Source organism: Geotrypetes seraphini, chromosome 19 (genome assembly GCF_902459505.1).
Source record: "Geotrypetes seraphini chromosome 19, aGeoSer1.1, whole genome shotgun sequence".
In the NCBI taxonomy this organism is placed as follows: domain Eukaryota; kingdom Metazoa; phylum Chordata; class Amphibia; order Gymnophiona; family Dermophiidae; genus Geotrypetes; species Geotrypetes seraphini.
This window is the reverse complement of record NC_047102.1, coordinates 21,036,105-21,056,005: the sequence shown is the minus strand read 5'-3', so window position 1 is coordinate 21,056,005 and position 19,901 is coordinate 21,036,105. Positions and strand designations below refer to the sequence as shown.

At 45.0% G+C, this 19,901-nt stretch overlaps 1 protein-coding gene across 1 annotated transcript in view; it reads right to left on the bottom strand.

The window, feature by feature from the left end:
• LOC117352161 (carnitine O-palmitoyltransferase 1, liver isoform-like) overlaps positions 1-19,901 on the bottom strand; it is a 238,881-nt gene that overhangs the window by 159,633 nt on the left and 59,347 nt on the right. Inside the window, 2 exon segments of the mRNA XM_033928380.1 lie at positions 16,660-16,737; positions 18,762-18,899. Coding sequence (XP_033784271.1) covers positions 16,660-16,737; positions 18,762-18,899 — 216 coding nt within the window.

Here is a 19,901-nt window from a genome sequence, read left to right as displayed (position 1 = left end):
TTAGTTCATAAAAATGTGCCCTTTAACATTCATAAGACCATTCAGGACAAAAATGGTCGTTATGTTCTGGTTTTAGGGGAATTATGGTGTTTCCAGTTTCTCCTCTGTAATTTATATGCACCGAACGTCTATGACCATAGCTTTTACTCGGGATTGTTGGGTATTGTAGCTCAATATCCTTCATATCAGTGCCCTTTAACATTCATAAGACCATTCAGGACAAAAATGGTCGTTATGTTCTGGTTTTAGGGGAATTATGGGGTTTCCAGTTTCTCCTCTGTAATTTATATGCACCGAACGTCTACGACCATAGCTTTTACTCGGGATTGTTGGGTATTGTAGCTCAATATCCTTCATATCAGTTGGTTGTGGGCGGTGATTTTAATTTTACTGCTGACTCGACTATCGACTGCTCTCCTGCCAGGCCGCGGTTAAAGAACTCTACCCGCAGGGGAGTGAACTTCTTCTGTGAACAGTTAGCAGTGGTAGATACCTGGAGAACTCTTCACCCCTTTGATAGAGAGTATACCTTTTACTCCCATCCTCATTCCATGTATTCTAGATTGGATTATGTTCTAGTTTCCCAGGCTCTGTTCCCCCGGGTGGACAAAGTTTCTATAGAGGAGACCACGCTCTCAGATCATTCGGCGGTCGTGATGGTCCTGGCGGTTACGGACCGACGGGGGGATAGTTCCTGGAGGTTTCCTGCCGCTCTATATTATGATAAGAAGTTTCATGAGTATTTGCGAGCCCGGTGGATGGATTATGACTTGTATAATAATACCTCTGACATTGATCCGGCGGTGTTCTGGGATGCCTCTAAGGCAGTGCTGCGGGGGCATATCATCCAGTATGTGGCTACTGTCCGAAAACAACAAGGGGAGAAGCTTCTTGCCCTTTCTGGGCAGTTGGCGGAGCTTCGTAAACGTCATCGAATAACATTACAGGGAACGGATGGCCTGCAAATTCAATCTCTGCGTTCCCAGATTAATGAGATTCTGGACCACCGTGCCCGTCAGGATATATATTATCAGAAATTTCGTCTTTATCGGTGGGGTGGGAAGGCAGGCAAACTTCTCGCGACTTGGTCCGGCCTTATCGGAAGAAACAAATCATTCGATTGGTGAGGAATCCCCGGGGAGAGAGTTTCACTCAGGAATCTCAAATCAGGGAACAATTTGTGGCTTTCTATAGTGACCTCTACGCGAGGAGGGACTTCTCGGAGGAGGACAAGGACCTTTTTTTTTCGGGATATTTGTCTTCCGCGGCTCTCCGAAGCTCAGGCAGGGCAGCTGAATGCCCCTATTTCTTTGGAGGAAATTCGGTTGGGGATCAAAAAGCTATTATAAATTATTGCCTGATGTGCTCGAGCAGCCTCTGGGAGAGTATTTCAACTTCCTCACTTCTTCTCCGGCAGGCCTTGCGAGCAATCTAGCTCACATCACATTGCTTCCGAAGCCTGGGAAGGACCCTACGCAGGTTGGTTCCTATTGCCCGATTTCCTTATTAAATCAGGATGTTAAATTGTTGGCTTCTATCCTGGCGGCTCGGCTGAATGCATTCCTCCCTCAGCTTATTGGGGCGGATCAGGTAGGATTTGTTCCTCAGCGGTATGCCTCCATGAATCTGCTCAAGGCCTTGACCGCTATTCATGACCACAGGGGGGGAGGGGGTACTTCCGCGATTGTTGGGCTCGATATGGAAAAGGCCTTTGATAGTATATCTTGGCAGTACCTTTTTTGGGTGTTGCAGGAATATGGCATAGCTGGGGCCTTCCTCACCTGGATTCAGGGCCTTTATAAGCAGCCACAGGCGCGCCTCATTATCAATGGAGGCCTTTCGCAGCCCTTTCCCTTGTGCCGGGGAACGCGTCAGGGATGTCCCCTTTCTCCTCTGTTGTTCGTCTTAGCTATTGAACCGCTAGCTATTAAGATCCGTTCTAGCTCGGATTTGCGTGGTATCCATTTAGGGACTACGGAGTGTCGTATTACTTTATTTGCAGACGATATCTTGTTTTTTTTGGATCAGACTCCCCGTCATCTACCTGTGGCTCTCCGTTTGGTGTCTGAGTTTGGTCTTCTTTCTGGTCTTAAGGTGAACTGTGAGAAATCGGAATTGTTGCCGCTGGCGGGTCTTGCCTGGGAGCCCTGGCACGCGGGCTTGCAGATCCCTCCGGTGCATAAGCCGATGCGGTATCTTGGCATTTATCTGCACACGGACCCCAAGGTTATGTATCAGAGTAATATTTTGGCTGCTATGGACAAAATTCAGACTCTTTGCTCGACCTGGCGGGATCTTCCGCTATCTCTCTTAGGGCGGGCAGCGTTAATTAAAATGATCTTATTACCTAAATTGTTGTATCCTCTGCAAGCAGTGCCCTTTTGGGTGCGGCAGCGGGATGTCCGCAAGATCCGATCTTTTTTCTCACTGTTTCTTTGGCGTCACCGGACAGCGCGTATCGCGTATGTGAAGTTGACGTTATCCAAGCGGGAGGGGGGTTTGGGTCTCCCGGACATTCATGCATATAATGTAGCGGCTTTAATGCGTTTTGTTCATGAGGGGGTGTCGGGGGTGACTAGATTCTCACCACCGGGCTGGATGGATGGTTGGTGTGCACCCTTTACCTTTTTGAATCTTGTGCATGTTCCTAGTGGTAGGGGGGGCCCGTTGCCATCCAAATTGCAGTTTTTACGTCCTTTTTGCCAGGCTTGGAGGTGGTGGCGCTGGGCGCAGGCTAGATCATCCAGGGCTTCTCCCTTTTTGCAACTTGCTGGTAATCCCAGTTTCACCCCGGGTCTTGGCCGGTCTCCGTTTTCTGCTTGGGCTTCCAGAGGGGCCCTGACTCTTTCTCATATGATGGATGAGGCCACGGGTATTTTTGCCTCTTTTGCCCAGTTCCAGGATAAGTGGGATATTCCTAAAACTCAATTCTTCACTTATTTACAAGCGCGCCATTACTATCAGAGTCTTTGTTTGCAGTATAGTGAGGACTGGACTTGCGGACCCCTCGATGGATACTTACTGAGTGTACCGGCTGCTCTGAGTTCTCTTTCGGTTTGGTACAGGGTGGTCCGTTCTTCTGCTTCTCAGGGGACTTTGACTTTGTTACGTGAATCCTGGAATCGGGACCTGGCTACCTGGTACACTCCTGATTCCTTTATGGACCTTTTTCAGATCTTGCATGTATTTGTAAAGTACGCGGCCTGGCAGGAGACCCAATTTAAAATCCTTCACCGGGCTTACATCATTACTGAACGGGGTGCTCGCTTGGGTTTGTGGGAGGAGTCTGTTTGCACCAAATGCAGAGGGGCCCCGGGAACGCTCCTGCATTCCTTTCTGGAGTGCCCTGAGCTCTCTATATGGAACTCCTCCTTTGCGCAGCTTCGCTTAGTTCTGCAGCGTCCTATAGAATGGGATTACAAAACATTGCTTCTTGGCGATCAGACCCTGCTGGAAGAGCAGGGCCTCACTGTCCCTCAGAGGAGATTTATTTACTTGACCTTGTTGACGGTTAAACGTCTGATCTTACAATTATGGACTCAAGCAGGGCCTATCCCCTTGGATTGTTGGGTTCGCCAGATGCTTGACTTGGCTCGTTTTGAGCTGAGCTATCATAAAAGTTCCTCCAACCCTGAGGTGTTGGCTTATTTGGCCTTGTGGCAGGTGTTCCTACGGTTACCTCTGGTCTCCAGAAACGAGGGTAAGGGGGGGGGATTGACTGAATGGGGGGAGTGTGTGGTGAATGTTCGTAAGTGTGACTGGTTTGCTTCGGGTGGAGTGTGTGTTGCTTTTAGCATAGGGGGCTCTTGGGGTGGCTCTGTTGTCTCAAAAATTGAAAATTGGTGGAGCTGATGAGGGAACTGGGCTGTTCATTTTCTGGAATATTTCTTTGTCTTTTGGCTGTTTCAAGTATTGCTGCAGATGACTATTGTAATAAACCCTCCGTTGTGGTTTTTGCTATTTTACTTTGTCTTTTGGCTGTTTCAAGTATTGCTGCAGATGACTATTGTAATAAACCCTCCGTTGTGGTTTTTGCTATTTTACTTATGTACTCTGTTTGTTTCTCTTGTTGCTTCATTAATAAAAATGATTTACAAAAAAAAAAAATCTTTATTTATATATCGCGAAAGCCTTTCAGTTCGAGGCAGTTTACAGGAAAAATGGCTGGGAGAATCAGTGAGCTACAGCAATGGAGAGAGGGAGGTTAAGCAGGGTTTTATAAAAAGGGAGATAAATAAATAGATAGGAATGTGCCCAATGACATGTAAAGACAGGAGGCTAACACAGCTCTCCCCTCAATGCCATCATTGAGACCCAAACCTTGACAACAAACAAGTTTATTGCCCTAGAAAGAATTTGTATTTGTCCCATTACAAATCAAACAACTGACTGGACTTATGTTGGTTTTGATTATAAGTTATCACTGGGGCTGCTCCAATATTCTAACTCTCAAAGTCCTGCAAGCACAACCCACATTCAATTTCAAACAGGGGCAGATAATGACAAATACAATAAATTTGAATCTACATATGTGTAAAAATTCTCTAATTGACAGTGCAGTCCATAAATAAGTTAGGATGACAACTTTGGAATTATTTTTCTCCATTGGCTTAAGACAGGGGTAGGCAATTCCGGTCCTCGAGAGCTGGAGCCAGGTCAGGTTTTCAGGATATCCACAATGAATATGTATGAGATGGATTTGCATGCACTGCCTCCTTGAGATGCAAATCTATCTCATGCATATTTATTGTGGATATCCTGAAAACCTGACCTGGCTCCGGCTCTCGAGAACCAGAATTACCTACCCCTGGCTTAAGATAAATAATAGTACTCTGTATATTTCCACATAAGTGTAAAAAAAAAATCTGTTGAGAGTCATATGCGACTGTAAATCGAAGATGAGAGTCTAAAGCAGTGTTCTTCAACCTGTGATCCACAGATCGGTGCCGGTCCGCAAAAATTTCCTGCCGGCCCGTGAAGAATTTGAAACATGGCGTTTTGCAACTTTTAAGAACATAAGAATTGCCACTGCTTGGTCAGACCAGTGATCCATCTTGCCCAGCAGTCCGCTCACACGGCGTCCCTTAGGTAAAAGACCAGTGCTCTAAATGAGTCCAGCCTTACCTGTGTACGTTCCAGTTTAGCATGAACTTGTCCAACTTGTCTTCAATCCCTGGAGGGTGTTTTCCCCTATAACAGACTCCGGAAGAGCGTTCCAGTTGTCTACCACTCTCTGGGTGAAGAAGAACTTCCTTACATTTGTACAACATCTATCTCCTTTTAACTTTAGTGAGTGCCCTCTCGTTCTCTCCACCTTGGAGAGAGTGAACAACCTGTCTTTCTCTACTAAGTCTATTCCCTTCATTATCTTGAATGTTTCAATTATGTCCCCTCTCAGTCTCCTCTTTTCAAGGGAGAAAAGGCCCAGTTTCAAGTCTATTAAAAATTTGATATACCACCTTATCATTTATTTCAAGGTGGTTATACATTTTAAAATAGGGTAAAAACAGATAATACAATTATACATAACTTTAACAAAATAAACATACAAGATTAGACAAAACAATGACATACACGATTAGACAAATGGGTACGAGTGGGGAAAAAAGGGTAGAACTGCAATGATTAAAGAAAAGTAAGATATAAAGGTATAAACAAAAGGGCGGGATTAAAAACAAGTAAGCCCAATACGAGTGGACTTATAAAAGATAAAAAAATTTTTAGAAACAGTAAAAGGACATTTACACTTGAAAGGCATCTTTGAAAAGGAATGTTTTTAGAAAAGATTTAAGTTTCTCTAGCCTCTCGCTATACAGCAACACCTCCAGCCTCCATTTTTGTCACTCTTCTCTGGACCCTTTCGAGTAGTACTATGTTCTTTTTCATGTACGACAACCAATGTTGGATGCAGTATTCCAGGTGGGGGCTCACCATGGCCCGGTACAGCGGCATGATAACTTTCTCAGATCTGTTTGTGATCCCCTTCTTAATCATTCCTAGCATTATGTTCACCATTTTTGCTGCCGCTGATCATTACATGGACGGCTTCATTGACTTGTCTACAAGTACTCCCAAGTCTCTTTCCTAGGGGCTCTCTCTGAGTACTACACCGGACATCCTGTATAAGATTTTTGTTACCGACATGCATCACCTTGCACTTATCCACGTTGAACCTCATTTGCCATTTCGTGGTCCATTCCTTGAGCGTGTTTATGTCTCATTTTAGGTCTTCGCAATCCTTCTGTGTCCTCACTACTCTGAATAACTTTGTATCGTCCGCAAATTTAATCACCTCGCTCGTTGTACCAATTTCCAGGTCGTTTATAAATATGTTGAAGAGTATGAGCCCGAGCACTGAACCCTGTGGCACCCCATTTGTGACACTTTTCCAGTCAGAGTATTCCAGCCCTGGATGTGATCTCCCTTATCTGCTGCACTTCTGAACTGCTCTTGGTACTTTCTGCTGACTTTAAGGGTCTGTTCCTTTTCACAGAACTAGGGACAGCTTTAACCTGTGCAGAGTCCATGCAGGATTTTACACTAGTGACAGGATTTGTCACAATGCCAAAGTCTTGGGTCGACGATCTACTACACAAGACATAAGATCGACCAGACCCTTAAGAAGGGAGTCTACTGAGAGTAGCTGTAGAGGTGGAATCTCCAGCCCATTGTCTGATCCAGAACATTCTGCGGGTAGAGATGGAATAAAGCTGATGCTTTACTCATAACCCAAATAATGTCATAGAGCGCAACCACCACATAAGCCACTCCAGACTAAAGGAACTGAGGAACAGCTCTTCTCCCTTGCACTTCAGAGTAAGTGGCCTGGAAAGACAGGCATGCGTCACAAAGGACACAGCCGAGGCTGCTTTGACTCCTAAGGCCAACACTTTAAAAAGCCTCTTAAGGATCACATCCAGATGGCGATCCTGCATATCCTTGAGCACCACACCACCTTCATTCAGAAGAGAGGTGCGCTTAATAACCTGCGCTACCAAGCAATTCACTTTAGGATGAATAAAAAGCTGCTGGCACTCCTGTGCCATAGGATACAGTACAGCTGAAACATGCTCTCGCAACCTTCACTTCACTCATAAGAGGAAGAAGAAAAACGGCTTGACAAATTACAGCTATACTCGCTCGAGGAGCGCAGAGAGAGGGGGGACATGATCGAGACGTTCAAGTATCTTACGGGCCGCATCGAGGCGGAGGAAGATATCTTCTTTTTCAAGGGTCCCACGACAACAAGAGGGCATCCGTTGAAAATCAGGGGCGGGAAACTACGAGGTGACACCAGGAAATTCTTTTTCACTGAAAGAGTGGTTGATCGCTGGAATAGTCTTCCACTACAGGTGATTGAGGCCAGCAGCGTGCCTGATTTTAAGGCCAAATGGGATCGGCACATGGGATCTATTCACAGGGCAAAGGTAGGGGAGGGACATTAAGGTGGGCAGACTAGATGGGCCGTGGGCCCTTATCTGCCGTCTATTTCTATGTTTCTATGAGAGTCTAAGTTCTGCTCATGTAGGGACTCAGAAATGAGATCCAGAGCATTTTACCTATCTGAGCCCACCGAGACAGATAGGGAAAATGCTTTAGTACTTGATTGTAAAAACCGCTTAGATAACCTTGATAGGCGGTATATAAAATCCTAATAAACTTGAAACTTAAATAAGCACAGAACCAAGGGATCATCCCCAGGATCCAAAGCACCAGACTGCAGGCCTGCATCCTCCAAAACAGACAATAAGGGAACAGTGAGAGAATCATCATCATCTGTGTCCCCATCCATATAATCTCCAAGGCCTTGAGAAGCAAACAACAGAGGCAAATGCACCCAGAGGGGCCGCGCTCTCCCATGCAGTGTCTGAAGCGCAGCCCGCCTTTGTCCTGGAAGGATGGCTTTCCTGAAAAGCTTTCCACATTAAATTGATGAATTCCAGTGAAAAAGCCATAACAGTTAGCATAGAGTCACATGAAAAGTCACTCTTCAGCTCTGTGGCTTCTGTGCCCTTTTGTGCAGAACGGTCACTATTTCTAGGACCAGAAAAAAATTGCCTGAACCAAAGAGTGTAAAGGAGAGGCGAAGCCAGATGAGAAGAGTACAAAATCTCATGCCCTATTTACGTTCCCTTCAGCTAAGGGTTGTAAAAGTAAGAAACATCATGGGCATTGTCTTTTCTATCAAGAAACTTATTACAACAAAGATTTCCGTCCATTGTTGATTAGATCTACATCTTATGAACATTACAGAAAACTTTTCTTTTTTCCAAATTCTTGGTTAACTAAATCTCTGTATATCACATTATTCCTGTATTTTCCCATAGCATAATCTTTTGTTAACAGCATTGAATTAAGGGTTATGCAGTCTAGAAATTTGCTATGTTATGTCCTGCACGTGCAGCACATCACATGGCGCAAGGACGATCCTGAGGTGTAAAATTTACCCATTCTCGGCAAGGATTATTGTTAAAAGAGCTCATGGAATCCATTCAATAAGGCAAAACTAGATGATTTGAAGCTGTAGGGAACTTTAGAAAAAAAGATTGCTAACATTCAAAATGGATGCCATAAGATTTTTGTGCCAACAACACTGGAAAACCAACTAAATTAAATGCAAAAACTGGTGGATTTAGGATTTTTGGGATAGGGGGAACATAGGAGAACAAGTACAGACCACTGAAAACTGCAATTTCTGCAGCCCCCCTTTCTCCCCTCTGATTTACCTCACAGGCCTTGACAGCCTTACTCACTGTGACCTGTGCTGGGAAAGTGCTACAGCCTGCCTCAGCTCTGAACAGTAGATGAAAATGGAAAAGAAATCACTGCCACGTCTAGAATGTCTCTCTAGCACTGAATCTTCAGACTGAACCCCCACTCCTGCAGACCAATGGATGCACAACAGGAAGGGGGAATTCGAAAACACAGCTGGCACCCTGCAAGACACCACTGAGCCTCCTATAGATGCCTGACAGTCTGCGCTCAAACCTCTGCCAAGCAGTAGGTGAGCTACGCTAACCGGGGATGGCCCCGAGCTCCAAAAATGCTTCTACAGGCTGGCTAACAGGTACACAAGGGATTTGGCCTCTCAGTTGCAGACCACCACACTTGAATACTGTAACGCCCTTCTTCTCAATATCACACAGAAAGAAAAAAGGAGATTACAACTAATACAAAATACGGCCATTAAATTAATATTTAACGCAAGAAAATATGACCACGTTACACCTTTACTAATAGATGCTCACTGGCTACCAATAGGTCACAGGATAACATTCAAAATTATATTACTCATTTTTAAAACACTAGTATCAAATGAACCTTTATTTATATCTAGATACTTAATCCCACACAATACACAACGACCACTTCGCTCATCTGGACAAAATTTACTTACTGTACCTTCTTTAAAAATTATTGGAACACGTAGATCAGATATGTTCACTGTGATGGGACCTCAATGGTGGAACGCCCTACCACATTACATTAGAATTGAAAAAGATATCTCTACATTTAAAAAATTATTAAAGACCTATTTATTTAATGACGCTTTTAATAACTGAAATTTTTTTACACTTTTTGGATATGCTTGTAATAATGCTATGGTTTTAAACACCCCCTCCTTTTGTATCTTCCATTATTTCTACCGAAAAATTTAAAAATTGTAACTTTTAACCTTTTTTCCTCCCGACTCATGTATGTATAATATGTAACCACTATGTATATTGTTAGTTTCTTTTTATTGCTCTTTATTGATTTTGTACATCGCTTAGTAATTTTAATAGGCGATTAATGAAATACACTAATAAACTTGAAACTTAAACTTGAAACCATCTGCTTCTTCTCCTCACAGGTACAGCTGGACCCACAAACAGGGACTTGCCAAACATAAAAAAACCAAAGAAATTTGAAAATAACTCAAAGAAAATAAAGAAAAAAGGCTCACATGCAAAACGGAAAAACTGAGGGGTCACGTGACGCTAGCGCGCTGAACGGGCGCGAGTAGATCGGACTCCGCTCCTTCCCCCAGAAATCGTCGCACAACTTGCTGATAGCCTGCACGCACCGCGCTGAATTTATACTACTTCACTTTGGGCTCTCTCCTGCTACCGTGTGAGCGCTCGGAGGCGCGCAGATCAGCTGCGATCGGCCGGCATGCCGATAAGGACCCCGAGGCCTGGAAAAGAGAGGTCAGTTAAGCCGGAAAAAATGGCGGCCCCCAGCCCGATCTCGGCAGCTGCGTCCCAGCACGAGGCAGACATGCAAGTCTCAGTCTGCCATCTTTCTAAATTGCTGGATGAAAAACTGTCTAAACTGCATGCTGTGCTGGAAGAAGTAAAAGACAGCATTGCAGGGCACGCTGCGCGTCTGCAGCAGGCTGAGGAGCGAATCTCGGCACAAGAAGATCAGGCGGACACGGCGGATGGGCGACTGGCGGCCTTGGAAGCAAAGGTCCGGCAGCTGGATGATCGGGCTGAGGAGGCTGAAAACCGCAGCCGTCGAAATAACTTAAGGCTCATAGGGGTGCCGGAGTCGGTCCGGGACACTGAGCTAGGAGACCTGGTGGCCACGTGGTTGCCTCAGGCCCTGGGACTCACGGCTTCCCTGGGCCCGGTGCATGTGGAAAGGGTACACCGCATAGGAGCGCCACGTGCTGAGGGGGCCAGACCATGTCCTGTTATAGCCCGATTTCTCAACTATGCGATTAAGGCCCGTATCTTGGAGGCATACCGACGAGCCCGCTCCCTGGATTACAATGGCACCAAGCTTCTGCTCTTTCAGGACTTTTCCATCCGGCTCTCAGAGAAACGAAGGGCTTTGGCGCCCTACTGCACACAGCTTCATGCCAGAGGGATTAAATTCACTCTTCAATATCCTGCTAAGGTGCGCATCCAAACCAACACCGGCGTGGTCATGATGGATACTCCAGCAGCGCTTCGTTCATACCTGGAGGGACTGCCGGCTCCTTAAGGGATCTGAAGCCGGTGTGGGCCCGATTGACATCGTATAGCCCACCAGGGAGGTAGCGGGCTTTCTCTCTGCTGTCAAAGCAGGGATGGTATCCTTTGGCCAGGGCCCGAAGAGAGATGGAAGCTGGCGGCCTCTGGACTGTGGCTCCTGGACTTACACATCCCATGGCTATATTCCTGCCACCTGTACCCATTGAGCCCCTTCTGTGGGATCCGGGTCCGCTTCATCGTGCAGGGGGCATGACTCTCTTCCTCTGCAGCCTGCTGTGAAGCCCGGGGTGGACGTTCTGTTTATTGCCACATTTGAAGAGCGTGTTTGTTTACTTTTGTTGTTCTTGTGCTGACTATATAGATATCATGCTGCACTTTGTTTTCTGGGGGGGGGGGTGCGGGGCACTGGTTCTACACTGGTTCCGGGATGGGTAGAGTGATGGAAGGTAGGTCAGTTCGGAGGGGGGGTGGCTGGGAGGTAGGGGGGTGGGGGGGAGTGTATCGGGGGGGTATGATTGGGGATGTATGTGTGGAGTCTCGAGAGCGCGGGTAGTTATGTATTGCCTTCATTTGCTAATATATGATCCCTTTGATGCTGAGCAGGGGGAGGACCTTGCTGGGGGGCTCTTCTACCTCTATCACTATCAGACTGTCTTTTCTGCTCCTATCGATCCAGGCCAGGTGGACAATGGTTAATCTAAAATTTTCGTCCCTTAATGCGGATGGGATCCACTCCCCGGTCAAACGGAAAAAAATAATCTCCTGGTTCCGCAGGGAACGTATCGATACTGCTTTCCTACAAGAGACCCATCTCACAAATGTTGAACACGAGAAACTTAGGAGGGATTGGGTGGGTGAGGTGTACTACTCTTCTTACAACACTCGTCAGAGGGGGGGTGGCCATTTTGGTCCATAAACAACTCCCGTTTCAATTGCATAAGGTTATCCAGGATAAAGAAGGCCGATATGTCATAGTGCTAGGTGAGCTCTGGGGAAGGCAATACTTATTTTGTAATGTATATGCTCCTAACATATATAATCACTGTTTCTTCTCGGGGTTGATGTCGCGGCTGACACAGTACCCGGGTTACCAAATCCTCATGGGGGGCGACTTTAACATAACAGCGGATCCTTCCCAAGATTGTGCGCCCGCTAAACGCTTCCCTAAGGACCACATGGGTAAAGGAGTTAACTTTTTGACCACGCAGTTAGGACTATTAGATATTTGGCGCCTCTTCCACCCTACGGAGCGTACCTATACGTTTTATTCCAATCTTCACAATCTTTACACTCGTCTTGACTACTTCTTGCTCTCTCCCACGCTGCTGCCCATTGTTTGTGCTGTGGAGATAGAGGACGTTCCTCTTTCTGATCACTCTCCTGTGACGCTCTCTCTTCAAATTACAGCTGACTCTTCGGCTCGGACGTGGCGTTTCCCGGGATACCTCTTTAAAGATCTTGGTTTTCGTAGATACCTTAGGGAAAAATGGCTGGACTACTATAATACCAATTCTGATCCTGACATTGATCCTGGGCTGTTCTGGGAGGCCTCCAAGGCAGTATTACGGGGTTTCGTTATCGCGTATGTCGCGGGAAGGAAAAAGAAATTGGAAGCGGAACTGCTGTTGCTATCGGGCGAGTTCCAACAGCTGCGGAGGCGCCACTAGGGGACTCAGCAGGAGGCTGATCGTATCCGCATACATACACTTAGACAGCAAATAGATACGATTCTCTCAGGGCGAGCGGAGAGGGATCTGTATTTTCGTCGTTATAACTTACATCGGTGGGGGGGAAGAGCTGGGAGGCTGATGGCGCGCTTGGTCCGTCCCTATCGTAAGCGACAAGTCATCACCGCTATTACCGACACGCAGGGTCACACACATACGACTGAAGCACACATACATCGTATTACAAAGATCGTATTGTATCATATTACAAAGATCTATATGCTGAGCGACCCTCGACGGACGTGGATAGAGACCGCTTTTTCGGTGATATCGTCCCTCCCCGGCTCCAACCGACTCAAGTTCAGGCTCTGAATGCTCCCATAACTCGTCTTGAGGTGGAATTGGGTATTAAAGACCTTAAATTGACTAAATCTCCCAGGCCGGATGGTTATGGACCGGAATACTACAAGATTCTGTCTGACGTTATATCTGACCCTCTGGCGGCTGCTTTTAATTCCTTGCACTCCCAAAAAGGTGTGGACCGCTACAATCTGGCACATGTAGTTTTGTTACCCAAGCCGGGTAAGGACCCGTCCCAGGTGGGCTCTTATAGGCCCATATCGCTACTTAATCAAGACGCAAAATTGCTAGCTGCGTTACTTGCTAAACGCCTGAACGTCTATCTCCACCTCCTTATCCATGAAGATCAGGTGGGCTTCGTGCCTGGCAGATATGCCTCCATGAATCTCACGAGAGCTTTGATGGCCATTTACTCTCGCAGAGGGGGAAATAACCAGGCGGCTATAGTGGGCCTCGATATGGAGAAGGCGTTTGATAGCATATCTTGGTCATACCTCTTCTGGGTTATGGGGCACTATGGGTTGGAAGGCATGTTTGTGGACTGGGTGCGTGGTCTTTATTTTTTGCCTCAGGCTAAGCTTTTTATTAATGGACAACTTACTTCCTCTTTTCCGCTTGCACGAGGTACTTGCCAGGGGTGTCCTCTGTCCCCGCTACTTTTTCTTCTGGCTATTGAACCCTTAGCGGTTAAGATTCGATCTCATCCTTCGCTTCTCGGTATTAAGGTTGGAGCCAAGGAAAGTCGCATCAATCTATTTGCGGACGATATTCTGTTATATTTGGAAAACGCACCATCACACTTACCGGAGGCTCTTTCTCTTGTTCAAGTTTTTGGGAAAGTCTCGGGACTTAGGGTTAATTGTGCCAAATCGGAACTCCTGCCTCTGGCTTCTCATAGACATGAGCAATGGCATGACGCTTTACCGATTCTGCCGGTTCGGAAACCCATGCGATACCTTGGCGTTTATTTGAGCACCCAATCTCATCTTCTTTATCAATACAATGTTCTCCATCATAATGAGGCTATCCGTGCTCTATGTGAGAAGTGGAAGGATTTACCCCTCTCCCTGTGGGGCCGTGCGGCGTTATTCAAAATGGTACTCCTGCCGAAGCTTTTATATCCGCTTCAAACGATTCCGCTTTGGATCCTGAACAAGGATGTCCAAGTCTTTCGGTCTATTCTTCTCTCGTTCCTGTGGCGCAAAAGACGGGCTCGCATCAGTTTTGCTACTTTATCCCTAGACTCTGGGCAAGGAGGCCTAAATCTTCCTGATATTCGCAGGTACAACGTTGCTTCCCTAATGCGCTTTGTCCATGAGGGTATCTCTGGCCACTATAAGTATTCACCATCGGGATGGATCCAGGCGTGGTGCGCTCCTCGTTCCTTTGTATCTTTATTGCATTTGTCCCCCCGGTCTCTCCCGGGGGTGGATTCCCGATTCCCTCTCCTGAAACCGCTGCGCCGGGCATGGTGGTGGTGGCGGAAGGAGCAGGGGCGGGCCCCACAGGCTTCTCCTTTCTTGCCCCTGGTGGGTAACGTAGACTTCCTCCCGGGGATGGGTACCACGGGGTTTCAATTGTGGGACTCCCGGGGCTGTGTCGGCTTGCGAAATCTCTCTGATGAAACCTCGGGGACTTTCCCCGCGTTTTCACTCCTCCAGACCCGATGGGATCTCCCGGCTTCGCATTTCTGGGCATACTTGCAAGTCAGACATTACTATTTTTCCCTTAATCGAAAGTGGGGAGAGACCTGGGCACTGGGAAAATTGGACTCTTACTTGGCACTCTTACCTTCTCAGACAAATACTTTATCCACTTGGTACAGGCTACTCAAAAATGCGCTTCCCCTCCTCTTATCTGCCTAGGATTGTGGCCCTGTGGTCTCGAGATTTAGCTCTTGATTACACCGATTTCTGGAACTTTTTACTAACCTTATTCAATTCACGGGATCAATGGACCTTAGGGAAATGCAATTTAAGATATTACATCGGACTTACATCTCTAGGGCTCGGGGACATGCCATGGGTTTATGGGATGATGACATTTGCTCTCATTGTAAGAGAGTGAGGGGCACCCTACTGCACATGTTTTTGGAGTGCCCTCATGCAGCCCTATGGCTCCAGGTTCTCCCTTTTCTTGAGGGCATCATCGGCCGGACCATTCCCCGGTCTTATGGCCTCTTATTGTTGGGTGACATGGAGGACGTATCCGCCGCAGGCTTTACCAAACCGTATCAGAAGTTTTTGTACACTGCACTCTTAATGGTGAAGAAGCTGTTGCTTTTACATTGGGTGGGGCCTGAGTCCGCATCCTTCACCCAATGGCTCCACCGCATGCGGGAGCTCGCTGCTTTTGAAGTTCAATCCCATACGGCATCTATTGGACGTGATAGGGTAGTATATGTTTCCCTGTGGAGAGCATTTCAAGTTGCGGCTGACTCCGCAGCTCCCAGAGCCCTGCCTTAAATATGGTCCCCTTTTTAGGTATGGGCGGCTCCTTGATTGGGGCCTGCTTTGGCCTACTTGCTCGCGACTCTCGAGATCGGTTGATTGTGGTATGTCTGTGGAGTGCTAGGAGGGTGGCTGTTGTGAAATGTGTTGATTGTTTGTGCTGGATAGTTATATCTGTTGGATGGCTGGGTGAGTGAGGGGTGAGGGGTTTCTAATGATGACAAAAATGTTTTTGCAGTCTTTATTATCTTGAGGAGGTTCCTTTCGGGGGCGCCTTTTGAGACTCCCTTTGATGAGATTCTTCCTTTTCATTCCATCGATTGTATGTTCCTTCATGACGGACGTTATGAATACACCTCCTCTGCTATGAAGCTTCTGTATTTCCTACTGTTTTGCTTTGTTGTTATATCTGTTATGTGGTCGTCTGCCAGACCACGGTTGTGTGTATTTGACTGCTTTTACAATAAAACTTATATTAAAAAAAAAAAAGAAAAAAAGCAAAACGGAAAAACTGTAGATGGCAGTAGTACTCTCAGTGAACTAGGAGGGTTACAGACAAAATCAGAAGTAGATTCCTTCTGCAGAGGCTTGCGGCTTGCAAGAGATAACCTGCTTGTTCTGACTGATACACCTATTGCATTGGAAGTGGGGTTAGGTGTTGTAAAGTAGGTAAAAGGTCAGTACCAGAAACGTAGGCCTTGAAAACCCTGGCTTACATTTCTGGCGCCTACCTTTTCCAAAGCCGCGATTCTATAAATGGCACTGTCAAGTGATTGACACATGATCGGCAGCCATTTTTAAGGTACCCACTAACAACGGCGCAGTTTATAGAACCAGGCCTCACTACTTTTAAAAGAAAACCTATTCGTACATACAGTAAGATCTCTTTTACACCATAAAAAGATGAAATACATCTTATCAGAAATGATTACATTAGCAACTTCTATCCCACTTTAACCTTGCAGTTCTAGGATTACAAAAGAGGTCAGTTGGACATTTCCAGGAGTGTTACAGGATTAGGTGCTGATTACAAAATTGTGTCCGGAACTGAAATAGGGGATGCTTTCGCATGGCATTAGTTAGTTAGTTAGTTTTAACACACTTGGTTAGTTAGTCTTGATAAAGTTTTTGAAGAGCAGGATCTTTATTTCTCTTTGGAAATCACAGCTCTCTAAAAATGTTCTCTGCCTATTATATAACACTGACCAAAATGCCACTTACCATTGCAAAATAATTACTGTTAACCATGATAGGACCCCGTCCACGCAAATAAATGTATTCCTCCCACCAGTCGCTCACCTGTGATAAAAATGGAAAAATTTACATCAAAATATACAGTTCTCCAGTAATACTGTTTGTACTACAGAGAATAAAAAAAAGCCAGGATCATGCAAAAAGATATAGGTGGGAGAGGGATAGGATTCAGGATGGATAAAAATTGATGATTAAAAAAATATATATATCAATATTTTAAAACAAGTTTGTTTTTTGAAGAACAATCTATGTAAAGAAAGTTTCCGATTTAAGATACATTATAGTCCAAAAGTTATTCACCATGAAATAAGGATTAGTTTTTAATTATATATCATGAGGCTGTATACGAAGTGCTACCCAAAAGTTCGGGGAATGTGAACAGCGCACGTTAACTGGATATAAACGCCCTTCTGCCGCTAGAAGTGTCCAGCAGTATGATTTATAAATCAGTGTGCAAACGGGCGTGCAGCTGAGTGGTCGCATTGTTTTGTTCTGTGCGATTTTGTAAGGTTGTGTTTTAGTGACTCATCGGATTTCAATACGACGGACTTTACTGAGCAAATAATCTGCATCAAATTTTGTTTCAAACTTTAAAAAACTGCTGCAGAAAACCATCGTATGCTCCAGGAAGCCTTTGCCAAAGCAAAACCTTTCTTTGGTACAAATGTTTCAAGGACGGATGAACATCATTCCATGATGATGACCATCAACAAGCACAACACCGGAAACCACAGCAAAAGTTTGTGAGACTATCCTTGGAAATCACAGGCAAACTATCCACGATGTTTGTGAGATAGTAGTACAGTAGGGAAATACTTTTAAAACCAATAGGAGGAAATTTTTTCTCACTCAGAGAATAGTTAAGCTCTGGAAAGCATTGCCTGAGGCTGTGGTAAGAGTGGATAGCATAGCTGGTTTTAAGAAACATTTGGACAATTTCCTGTGCGTTTGCCTGGAAGAAGTTTCATCTTCGACTCACATACTTTTAGTGATTTTAAACAACCATGTTGTGAACCATGTGACTCTCTACTTGCGACATATTGGACATTTCGGACCCCTGAAGAAGGAGTATTTCTCCGAAATACGGACCATGTTGGGTCTGGACTCCATGTATGTGAGAGTCACAACTTTGGATTACAATTTTATATAGATTTTTAATAAACATTCCTAAACCTTGTACATTCCATTCTGCAATTCTGGATTTCTTTTTGTTTTGTTGTTATTGAGAAAGACACGGGGGAAGCCACTGCTTGCCCTGGATCGGTAGCATGGAATATTGCTACTCATTGGGTTTTGGCCAGGTAGTAGTGACCTTGATAGGCCACTGTGAGATCAGGCTACTGGGCTTGATGGACCATTGGTCTGAGCTAGTAAGGCTATTCTTATGTTCTTATGACCAATGGTGTGAAGCTAGGGGAATGATGTCACAGTCAATAGTATATAAGGAAGTGAAGCTATGGTGTGGGGTTGTGAAGCCTAAACAGAAACTGAAAACTTGTGTGATGTTAATCCTCAAGTGAATGTTCCTCAAGGGAATATATATCCAGGCAACACCAGGTGATCAACTAGTAATTATATATAATGAGCCTCGTTACAAAAATGTGACGTGCTAGTGAAAAACTAAAAACAGATTTGAAATCAGCATGAAAAATACTACAAAACCCACCCAACATTAACTCTGATGAAAATGATGTGTTGACCTGTGATATCAGTCGAGAACCACAGAGGCCAGGACTCTTATAATTAGGCCCAGATTTTCACTGCAGGTGCCTGAACATGGACCGTCACTAAATATCCAGAGCCAATCTAGCTGGCGAGAGTTTGAAAAAAATGTTGACTGCCACCAGCTAAATATTGGCCAGTGTGTTTTCTTATTGATAGCCAGTGTGGATCAGTGTAGTGCATTTCACTTACAACTTTACACTACATTGCTTTCCTACCACTGCAGACATGCACCTCTTCTTTCCATCCCAGAAACACACACCTCTTTCAATGTGTCTCATTATCTGAAATATCTCAGTCAAATACAGATTTCTCATGAAATTTTTACACTGATTTACAGTACTTACATAGTTTGTGGCCCACCAGGATTTCAGTTTCAAGTACCACTGAAGTTTTGGTCCTAGGTTAATACTGAAGTCTTTAGCCAGAGCTTCCATTCTTTGGAATTCACTCTCATCTATGAGTGGCTGCACAGACTCCAAATACTAATTAAAAAAAATAAATAAAGAGATGGTTTAACACTGCAAAAGCCTTCCATTTGCAATAAAGGCACAATTATCTTGGAAAGAAAAGTTCAGAAATACAAAAAATGGATGATATATTATGTAAAATTGCTTTGAATTTTAATAAGGCGGTATATCAAATTTTTAAATAAACCTGAAACCTGATTATGGGTCATTAAAAAAATAATGGCAATAATTCCAGCTCATGGTCTAGTCCCTAGTCCTGGGTCTTCTAGACTACTGCAACATCCTCTATCTCCCCTGCCCCCAACCATGATAAAACAACTACAAACAGTACAAAACACAGCTCTGAGACTTATCTACTCACTGAGGAAACACGACCACATCACAGCGGCTTACCTCGATTCACACTGGCTCCCAATACAAGCAAGAATACTATTCAAATTCTACTGTCTACTATTTAAGACCATAAACGGAGACTGCCCAGCCTACTTGAACAGCCGACTAATCCAAACAACCACAACCAGACATAGGAGAACCCACACTAGATTCACACAACCTCCAATCAGAAACATCAAATGAAAAAAAATGTACGATGGCCTCCTAGCCACTCAAGCAGCAAAACTAGACTACAAATTCTCCAATTTACTGATCACAACTCCAGACTACAAAACCTTCAGAAAAGAAATAAAAACCCAGCTATTCAAGAAATCCTTAAAGACAAACTAACACAGCAAGAAACATCTCAATCCCCAATAGCAACCCGCTCCACTCCATAATACCACGAGAAATGTCCAGATAACGCCTTATGTAATCCGCCTTGAACCGCAAGGTAATGGTGAAATAGAAATCACTAATGTAATGTAATGTAATATAATATATTTTGGACATCTAAAAACTAGAAAGCAAAGTTGCTTACCTGTAACAGGAGTTCTCCATGGACAGCAGGGGAATGCAACTACACTTGCTGGTGAAATCTTCTGACTGAGAACATAAGAACATAAGCAATGCCTCCGCTGGGTC